This window comes from Homalodisca vitripennis, chromosome 2 (genome assembly GCF_021130785.1).
Source record: "Homalodisca vitripennis isolate AUS2020 chromosome 2, UT_GWSS_2.1, whole genome shotgun sequence".
Classification (NCBI taxonomy): domain Eukaryota; kingdom Metazoa; phylum Arthropoda; class Insecta; order Hemiptera; family Cicadellidae; genus Homalodisca; species Homalodisca vitripennis.
In genome coordinates this window covers 33578967-33590292 of record NC_060208.1, presented here as the reverse complement: position 1 = coordinate 33590292, position 11326 = coordinate 33578967, and the positions used below count along the sequence as shown (strand labels likewise).

The window sequence follows — 11326 nt, the reverse complement described above, 5'->3', positions numbered from 1 at the left end:
ATTGAGATTGTACTTTAAACGTGAAATCTGTTATAGAGAACTCCCTTCGTGTTCCATAATTTGAGTTTGACAGTTCCTCTTCGTCAAAATTCAGTTTCCTTGGCTGCTCGAGTACAAAAAAGACATATCTGTGGAATTCAGTGCCCCTCTGGGGCACCGGCATGGTGTAGGATGTAAGGATTTCTCCAGTAGAGACGTCGTTCCCCGGAATATTTCCTACCAGCCAGAGTAGAGTCCTGCTTGCCTGGATTATTGTAGTCCAATGTCCACCATGATGAGGGTGTACCAACTTGTGGGATCTGCTGCATAGTTCACATCGGGAGCTGTGACTGTGTCAAGGGGTGACAAATCGTTCCCGTACTGTACCCAGTACTGATCCTTGTAGCTGATCTCGATGAGTACATTGGTCTTCGGATAGTTTTTAGTATCCCAGATATCTCTGAATAGAGGTTCGAGAGTAGGGCAGCAGTCTGGGAAAGGTTTGGTCAAATCATTTTTAACGACTGCAGTTGTCCATCCTAGGGGGACTTCCGAAATTGTGGGGCATCTATAAAATACAAATGTATAAAACAAATGTTTTTTACAGACAAAATTAAACATATTCGTCAATATTTATATTTTACTAAAACAAAAGTATACTTATTCTTTAATTAGTTTACTCTGTAATAACCGCTGCTATATGTAATTGTTGTTGTGCAGGCAGATTAATATTATTTTACTAATTGATATATATTTTTATGGTATGTTTTAAAACAGTTGAATCCGGCAATAACGTGTATAAATATAAATAATTTAGAATTTTCTATTTGTTAATTACGACAACAACTCACTACAAATTTGGCTCTCTAATCTTAATTGAAAAGTGTTATAAATTAGAAATTCAGTTTAATCCACAGTACAATTATAACATAGATTTATTAGACAATTTATACGGCAAAGTTGCATTCGTCTACATCTTGTTAGATTGGTGACCACATCCTTTTTTAAGAGCAGGATATCACTTAATCTTAGAAATAGGACATTTAAATAGGGTCTTCATAAGACATTCTTTTATAAACAAAAAGCAAAAAATATTGCCTACATACTAATAAATAAATAGGGAAAAATGTTATTATATTTTTATACAAATTAGGGGGAAAGTCACATAGAAATTAAAAAAAGCTAAAATAAAAAAATTATATAAAAAAAATTACACTAAATTTTGAACAAAAGTGTAAAAATAATAGTCATTCAATCTTTTTTAATGCCGAAAATCTTTTGAAAGTAGTATTTTTTAATTTACTAAATTTGATTTTTTTTTTTGTTCTTGCTATATATTATGTTTTACTACACTAAAATTAACTATCAGTTCCAGTAATATTTCATTGGTTCTACATTCACTTTTAAATATTTCTGAAACCTCTGAGCTGACCACTGATTGTCTACGGTAAAAATGTGTGAAAATTAAGTGATAATAAATCTCGTTCTAAGATATCAAAAGCTTGGTTAGCGATCCAACAGCGATGGTAAACCTTAGCTACAAGTCTTAGTAAGATTATTGAGCCTCCTACTTCTACATCAAGTGAACCTACAGTTAAACATCCAAGAACCTCTAAGGATAAAGATAAGTAGATGTTATTTACTTGAAGAATTAAGTGTAAAAGCTGGCTTGCCCTTATTTTTTTAAATGTAATTTAATTTTAATTTTGATAAATAAGTTAGGGTTCAACACTAATTTATGTGTGAATGTATGCAATGTCAATTTACATATTAGCATACCAAGCTCTGTAGAAGTTCATGCAAAACCGAGTAGTACTTTACATCAGACAGTGACTAGGGCTAGGGCAAAAGCTATTCTGCAACAGAATAGTTGTTTAGTAATGAAAATGGACAACATGAGAAAGGAAATTTTTCCAACAACTTCGGCCAAACCTCACAAACTTTCCAAAATGACCACTTATGAGTATTTGGATAAGGCTAGATATGGTGTTCATAGTTTTTGTAAGGAACAAAAGCAGTCTCTTACAGCCAATTCCATAATCGGCTAAGCTGTGATTTTTTAAACCGCTCTTTGTATAAACATAGTTTGCATCCAATTACCGTATGGGTAGTGTTGTTCATATTGACATGGTATTAGTGATCGGTTATTGAGTTCTTTCCAAGTATTTTCAAAAGCATTCTTTCACTAAAAATAATTGGGTGAAAATAGTACAGACTTGTGTTTTTGGTACCAAGTAGATGGAGTGGACTGTGATATTAGTTACACCGAATTTTCACCAGCAATGGAAGTCACTGCAGGAGATTTATAGAAGCGTTCATTTGACTAGAACTTCCGTTACACCACTGTTGTCAGTGCCGGTAATTAAAAAGTGTTTAGTCATGCGAAGGACATCCAATGTATGTAAAATATGTAATCATAGAAATATAGTGCATGTTTCCGAAAGGCTTACAACGATAAATTTAGGCTTCGATGAAAACCTTTCGGATGCCTTACGGAGAAATCAAAGTCCACACAGTTGAACAGAGCCGGTGTTTCTTCCACCGTGCCGTAGCCAAGAAATAAGTCAGGTCTCCATATCCGTAATATCAATACATCTCTCAACAATAGTGTGTGAAAATACATTGTACCTATTTATAAGAGACTACTTTACAAATAGGTTCTCACAAAGAGTCTTAAAACCCAAACTCAAAACTGTAAAGAAGTTCTTCATAGTCATATTTGGTGCAGATGTAATTAGGGCACAAACTGCTTCTATGATTTTAATTACAACTGTAGTATCAGATGCTATTAGTCAATGTAACTTCGGAAATATTGCTTATGTGTCAAGTCTCGTGAAAGCACATCTGGCATCTCGTTCCAAACTGCGTTACCAACGTTAATTTAAGAAAATAGAAAAAGCCCAACAGGTTACAGTGAAGGAGGCACTTCTAGAGATTGAAGAACATCTAAGAAGAAGAAGAATAAAAAGAAGGAAACCGTTACATATGGAAGTGGTAGTTTCATTCCTTAATTTAATGTAAGTAAGCCTTTTTACAATAATAAGTACAGAGCCGAGTTTTTATTTATTGTCAACATTTTATTAAAAATATATTCTTTCATAAAGTATTATCTGCCACCATAGTCGAATTTATCCAGTATAAATGGAGCTTGAAAATGGTAACCGTCCCGACTGCAATCAAGATATTTTAGAGAAATATATAACAATCCACATAATGTATTTAAGATACATCTCGAAGACATAAGCAATTAAGACAATTAAATTATTTATCATTAAAAAATATTGAAAAAAGAAAATCAAATTTATAGTTATAGAAAAACTGTAGAATTAAAGAATTATTGAAAAAGAGCTATCTAAGTCTATTTATTTTGACGTGACAACGTCTTAAATTAGGTTGCGGCTCGGAGTCACTCATGAAAAAGTGTAACGCCCGGTAACGTTACGATGCCCGTCCAGTGGGTCCGCCGCACGGGATCCGCACGGGATAAAGCAGATAACTATGTTTATTCGTGAAAATGTGGAGTGCTTAGATTCGTCATTTACAACAACTACAACAATAAAGGTAAATAATTGTACACTGATATTTCATTATCGTAAACTATGATTGATTGATTAATTGTTAGATTGACACAAAAGTTGAGGAACTGAGTTTATAGGTTATGTCATACTATTGACAAATGTTGATAGTGTTAAGTAAATATTATTAGTTTAAATCACTCTGCAATCAATCGTAATTCAGTCGATTGAGAAGAAACAGCGCGTATTGCTAGTCAAACATTTAAAATAACAAATTATAACCTCTAACCTGTCATAACAGTGCGACCAAACAAACGAACTAAACCGACCAATCACCACGCGCGGAGTTAAAATTTAACTGTGTTTAGCAAGAATTTCAAATTCCAATTTTAGTAAATGTTTTATTCAACTTTACCATTTACAATAACAAATTTTAATTAATTTCAAATTATGTACAATGTTTTAGTAAACAAAATATATTTCTATAGTTAAAATTTGTGCAATTCTTATTTTCATTCAATTCCTTGTTCCTATTGTGCAATTTAATAATATTCATATCAATAAATATTCTATCGAGAAAAAGACGTTGTCACGTAATATCTTCGCCCGTAAAACCGACTTTACAGGCAACCATAATTTTTTTTTCAAAAGACAATATAAAGTCAAAAGTTTATCTCTTAGAAAATTTATAGTTTTTGTCAATTGACTTTGATAGAACATATTAAAAAAGGTGATCGACATACAAATTGTCTTGGTTTAAGAAATACTAGTCCCAGTCAAGATTTTGCTATTGAGAATTGTTTAATGATTGCTAAAAATCTGGTATAAAATTTATTGATAAATTATAAAATTACTTTAAATTTAAAATTATTTTCCAGCATTAAAAGAAAACATTATTAACAAGTAACATTAAATATGAAACAATAAAAAACTTATTTTAGTTTAGATGAAATCATCCTTCATTTTCCTCGATATTTAAAATCAAAAATAGATTTAATTTTTTTTTAGAAAATTTAATAAATGTTGATATGTAATACAATTATTATGTCAAACTATATACATTATGAACGAGACACGTGTGTTTTAATAACACTATTTACCTAATACTATACAAATATATGTAGTAGTATATTTAGATATACATTTTATTCTTATCGATTGAAAGATGTATTAAATTAAACGAGAATACAGATGTAAAGTGTTTTAATTTTTCTTTTTTAGTTTGATTTATTGTTATTATTGTTAAACAAAGAGTTGTATTAATTTTAAATATTAACAACTAAGTCATTGCTTCATTCCTGTCGTGTATAGTAGATTATACATTTAAGTAAATTATGCATACACGTATAAGCGTAGATACTTACGGCTGGTCACTCCAATTGTCGTTTTCCCAAGCAGGTACTGTTTGTAGCACTCTCCTAGCGGAATATAAGACTCGCCAATGGAAAATGTTTTGCTATCAATTGATTGGTGTATAAAACGAATTATTTGCACCAGAAAATGTCAAGTAGTGGTTAGTTACTGAACCTTTCCACATTGATATTTATAGTGTGGTCACTGTGTGGCAACCGAGATACGTAGTTTTTTGTGACATAATCACTGTTACTTAGAAGTGTAGTGGAGAAATGTAAAACAGAGGTAGAATAGTAGAACATGTTCACTGTTGATTGGTGTATAAAACTAATTGCACCAACAAACTTCAGGTAGTGGTAAGTAGTTCTACTGAGCATGTACATTTCCACATTGATATGTACAGTCCGGTTACTGTGTAACAACAGAGATACAGAATTGTTTGTGGCGTAATCACTGTCACATACGAGTTGTAGTGTAGCATGTCAAACAGAGGTAGATAGGTAGAGCACATTCAATGTTGATTGGTGTTTAAATCCAGTTCCACCAACACACTTTTGTTATATTCGTATATTTATAGTGTGGTTGAATGGCAACAGAGATACACTGTTATTTGTCACTTAATCACTGTCACATACGAGTTGTAGTGTAGCATGTCAAACAGAGGTAGATAGGTAGAGCACATTCAATGTTGATTGGTGTTTAAATCCAGTTCCACCAACACACTTTTGTTATATTCGTATATTTATAGTGTGGTTGAATGACAACAGAGATACACTGTTATTTGTCACTTAATCACTGTCACATACGAGTTGTAGTGTAGCATGTCAAACAGAGGTATATAGGTAGAGCACATTCAATGTTGATTGGTGTTTAAATCCAGTTCCACCAACACACTTTTGTTATATTCGTATATTTATAGCGTGGTTGAATGACAACAGAGATACACTGTTATTTGTCACTTAATCACTGTCACATACGAGTTGTAGTGTAGCATGTCAAACAGAGGTAGATAGGTAGAGCACATTCAATGTTGATTGGTGTTTAAATCCAGTTCCACCAACACACTTTTGTTATATTCGTATATTTATAGTGTGGTTACTGTATGACAACAGAGATACACGGTTATTTGTGACATAATCACTGTCACATACGAAGTGAAGTGGAGAATTTTAAACCGAGGTAGAATGTTGGAACATGATCACTGATGATTGGTGTATAAAACAAAGATCTATAGGTTATGTTGTTATGGAGATTGTTTGGTCAAAAGAGAGATCACTAGAGCTCACCCTACTATGGATTGATTTGCAGACTGAAAAGTCATTGTCACCGTCAAAAATCGCCATCATTATCAATGAAGTACAATATAATATAGTAACAACAAAAAAGAAATCACGATATAAATCTTATATACTTTGGATGTTATATCAGTTTTAAAAGTTTAACGTTTTATATACTCGTACAAATAAAAAAAAATTTATTCAGATAAATGGAAAAATTAAATCCCTTTGTTTGAGCGAAAGAAATCCTATATTACAAGTAGTTTTCGGAGTGAAATTAAATTCAGTTTCGAAGCCACTCAATTGCTTCAACAAGAAACGGTTCTTTAATACATAGTAGTCCACTTTAATATTTTCACTGTCATGTGAAGGAAACAGGATTTTTCCGGACATTTGCCATCGTTCAGTGAAACAAGAAAACAGTAACCCTACGTTTCGAGATCTGCAATCTGATCTCTTCTTCATGAAGAAGAGATCAGATTGCAGATCTCGAAACGTAGTGTTACTGTTTTCTTGTTTCACTGAACGATGGCAAATGTCCGGAAAAATCCTGTTTCCTTCACAATCCTTCCATCGTCAAAAATAACCTTTAAACAAAGAATTCACTGTCATGTAGAAACAACAAAAACAGGAATTATATTTTAACACAAACTATCTGTGGTATTTATGTTTTACATGACAGTGTTTGTGTCATAGTGAAATTTGGTACATATCCCCTCCATGGTAAACACTATCTATGTCAATAACTGGAATTTTTGGATAAGTGTAAGAAATTTCAATGGAAATGCGTATTTGAATATAAATTTGTGTTGGGTTTTATATGAAAGATGAAATTGTGTTTGTACTGTATATGAAATCTAAATTACCTGTTTGCTTATAGTGTAAGAAAAATGGGTAACAGATGAATTACTGAAGCATTTGTCTTTCATACAAAGCGATTTTAGCAAGTCACTTCCAATGTGTGATTAGGTATCCCTCCATTTCTCAAATGTTATCTTCTATATCCTACAATGTTGTAGATGATGTAGATAAACCATCATGACGTCAGTGTGCGCGACAGGTATAGATCTAAGGCGAGAGCATCAATCTGGCCAGACATAACCTACGTGATAATTTATAGCACCTATCCAGGGGGAGTATGTTGAATTTAATAGTAAATTGGTTTAATAACACCTAAGATAAATTAAAAATCATAAAAGCATTTAAAACAGTATTTTATGAATATTTTATTTTAGAATAAAACATATATGTCTAGTTGCAACACAAATACGAAAGTCCTGACTGCTTAACTAAATTTATATGTAGTAATAGTGCCAGAGTGGTATTATAGACAAGTTTTTTTATATTTGGCAAGCCATTCGCTGAAATCATTGGCGAAATGAAAGCCAATTAAAATTTCTCTTTGTAGGATAGTCTTTTTAATGTTTCGCTATAATTACTAAACAAATCAATGCGAAAAAATATTGATACGAGTATTCCTACAGAATCATAAGAAATGTATTAATTAGACCTGTTTTAGCATCTTTATTAAATTTTAGTTCTGTATATTAAAAATAATTAAAATAAGGACTCTTTTATCCGAACCAATAAACATTAAAATTCACATATTAATTCTCAAGTAAATTAAATTTTGAAGGAATAGGTGCACGGTGGATAAATTTTACTTTGAAAATAATTCCTTTAATTCAAAATTAAGTTTGAACATGGTATATTGGTTATAAATAGTCAAAAGAATTACTGAAATCAAACGTTTTTTAGTCAAAATTGTTTAAAGAATCACCATTTATTAATAACAATTGAGTTTTCATCCACGAAGTATTGAGTAAAAGCAAAGTATACAAAATTATGAACCCGAATATATACAATCGTAATTAGTGTTTCCGTATAAAATCCTCGTGAAAACAAGCATGCAGCTAGGTTTTGTTGGTAGAGCGTTAGCATGGAAAGGGTGATCTGATGTGGCACTAGGCTTAGTCCATAGTCAGGGAGGCATGAGCGACTTTTGCTTTTAATTTAAATATGGTCGCAACTAAAACCAACAGTAAAGCAACTAAATCACATTTATGTTAACGTTTCATAGTGATAAAATAGTCGGAAATACTCATTAAATTATATATGTGGATTTTTTAAGCTAATGACATTCATTCAATTTAATGTGGAATGTTCAAAAACATCCACTATCTGGAACAGACTAAATCAAGTAATAAATAGACGAATTTAATTTGTTGTATACAGTTTCTTGCATTCATTTTCACCCGTAACTTAAGTGAAATAGATTAAAATAATTATTGTAAGAAAAAATTATGGTTGCCTGTAAAGTCGGTTTTACGGGCGAAGATTTTACGTGACAACGTCTTTTTCTCGGTAGAATATTTATTGATATGAATATTATTAAATTGCACAATAGGAACAAGGAATTGAATGAAAATAAGAATTGCACAAATTTTAACTATAGAAATATATTTTGTTTACTAAAACATTGTACATAATTTGAAATTAATTAAAATTTGTTATTGTAAATGGTAAAGTTGAATAAAACATTTACTAAAATTGGAATTTGAAATTCTTGCTAAACACAGTTAAATTTTAACTCCGCGCATGGTGATTGGTCGGTTTAGTTCGTTTGTTTGGTCGCACTGTTATGACAGGTTAGAGGTTGTAATTTGTTATTTTAAATGTTTGACTAGCAATACGCGCTGTTTCTTCTCAATCGACTGAATTGATTGCAGAGTGATTTAAACTAATAATTACTTAACACTATCAACATTTGTCAATAGTATGACATAACCTATAAACTCAGTTTCTCAACTTTTGTGTCAATCTAACAATTAATCAATCAATCATAGTTTACGATAATGAAATATCAGTGTACAATTATTTACCTTTATTGTTGTAGTTGTTGTAAATGACGAATCTAAGCACTCCACATTTTCACGAATAAACATAGTTATCTGCTTTATCCCGTGCGGCGGACCCACAATTATCTGCTTTATCCCGTGCGGATCCCGTGCGGCGGACCCACTGGACGGGCATCGTAACGTTACCGGGCGTTACACTTTTTTCATGAGTGACTCCGAGCCGCAACCTAATTTAAGCCGTTGTCACGTCAAAAAATAGACTTCATAGTATTCACCTTCAGATACGCTCCTTTAATAATAGTGATCCTGTAATGGGAAAACATAACAATAGAAAGTTAATTAATTATGCAAAGCAATTAAGATTTCTAAAGGTTAAACTGAAAAAATCCGTGTTCGTAACTAGACCTTGTTATTTTGTAATAGAAACTCACAGTTGGAGGATGTAAATTGGGTTTGCATTTCAGGTTCAAATAGCCAATATTCTATAATTTATCGATTAAGTGATATTTCTGTTTCATTAACTTATATTATATGGCTAACTAACGTGAAAATTGCGTTACATATTTTAAAATTCTAGCCCCTCGTTTTAGTGACTAAGAAAAATAAATCTCAACTGTTCGACGGTTTAAAAATTCATTCGGATATCTCCTGTGGCCTGTAAATGTTTTTATTAAAGCTGAGGAAGATGAAAGCCTCACAAATTATATCGAATTACCTTCCAAGTTTCTTTAACAGGCGTTTTACTCAATGAAAACAAAAAGAAGAGTTATACATTTATAAACTTTTGTAATATTATACGCGAGTTTCACTTCAAGAACTCTTCAGTTGATGCTTTAATATAACCTTTCACGAACGTCACGTAAAGTTTCTTATTTAAAATGTTTGTTTTATACAAAATGCTTGGTTTGAAAAATTACAAATTTCCAATACGTTTAATTTAACCAATAAAATTTAATTACAATCTTGCTCAAAACTATTGCACAACGGCTGGTTTTTAACAGTTTTAATATTAAACCACTTTTACCTTTACTTTTATTAGGAGTTAAATATGAATAAAATTTAAAATGAAGTTTAATGAAAAATCTAATTTAATTAAACTGGAATAACAAAAAATTAGGAAATTTAAATCATAGTACTAATTTTAACAATTTTCAAAAAATTAAAACGCACCTCAGTACATAATTCAAGGGTCGTCCTCTTAGTATTTGGTATTGTTTCCTCTTACATTTTTAACGACTTGGAAACGTCTTTCCATTCCTTTAACAAGATGTTGGAGGTGTTCTGAAGGGATGTTGCCCATTTTGTTACGGTGCCTTCCAGTTGCGCCATGCTGCATGTGCTGGATCTCTGGTGCGAACACTCTTTCACTATGTCCCATACATGCTCTATTGTTTTAAGATCCGGACTTCTTGCAGGCCAGTTCATTGCAGCTATTCCGACATCGTGTAGTTAGTCTGTTGTAGTACTTCCGAATATCGAAGCACTGTGTGCACACGCATTGTCGTGCAGAAAGATGAAATCATCACCGACAGAGGGGACGTATGGCACCACGTGTTCTTCCAAAACGTCTGCCATATACTTCTGAGCATTCAGAGCTCTTCTAAGTACACATACCAATTTTGTGCAAGCCTCAAAAAACATCCACCCCGAAATATCAACGAACTCTATAAGGCTCTTCTGGTGACATACATGCTTCAGAAAATCTCTCTTCTTCATATCATTACACACGTGGGCACCCATCAAAACAAACAGAATTTACTCAGATCTCGTCTGTAAAAAATACACACTTTCAATCTTACAATGCCCAATGCCGATGTTCTTGAGCAAACTGAAGACGAACTCTTCAAAACTTTCTGGTGAGTTTTAAGATATTGGCAGGTCTCTTACTTCTTAAATTAAATTTTAAAAGACAGTGTCGAATAGTTGGAGAAGAAATATTGATGTTGCGATTAGACCCAGCCATTCTCAGTAATTCAGAGCTTGTGACAATCGGATTCTTAAAGCATTAAGGCTCAAAAACATCAGCATTAAGCATTAAGATCATCTCTTTGGTTAAATGTTCTAGGACGGCCTTGCCCATACCTTCTACAGTAAGATTCAGTCTCGTGGAAACGAAACAAAGCCCTACTAACTGTATTGTGATTTATACCTAGCCGCCTAGACAATGCACTGTAAGAAAGTACAGCTTCCACTAGACCCTTGCTTTTTCGCCTCGGATTTTGTAAAATATGATTAAATAAAACAACTAATGTACACGAAAGTGCATAGAAGTGACTAAATACCTTCACATATTCAATTCAAAATACTAAACAGAAAAGCTGGACAAAGGTAAACATGATAAGGC

At 32.3% G+C, this 11326-nt stretch overlaps 1 protein-coding gene across 1 annotated transcript; it reads right to left on the bottom strand.

Moving 5' to 3' along the window:
• Positions 1–249: 249 nt before the first annotated feature.
• LOC124355578 lies at positions 250–10407 on the bottom strand. Its single transcript, XM_046806740.1, has 3 exons — positions 10208–10407; positions 4859–4912; positions 250–547 (listed from the first exon to the last, which is right to left on the bottom strand). Exons 1-3 carry the CDS (start codon positions 10405–10407, stop codon positions 250–252), a joined length of 552 nt encoding a protein of 183 aa, XP_046662696.1.
• Positions 10408–11326: the final 919 nt, after the last annotated feature.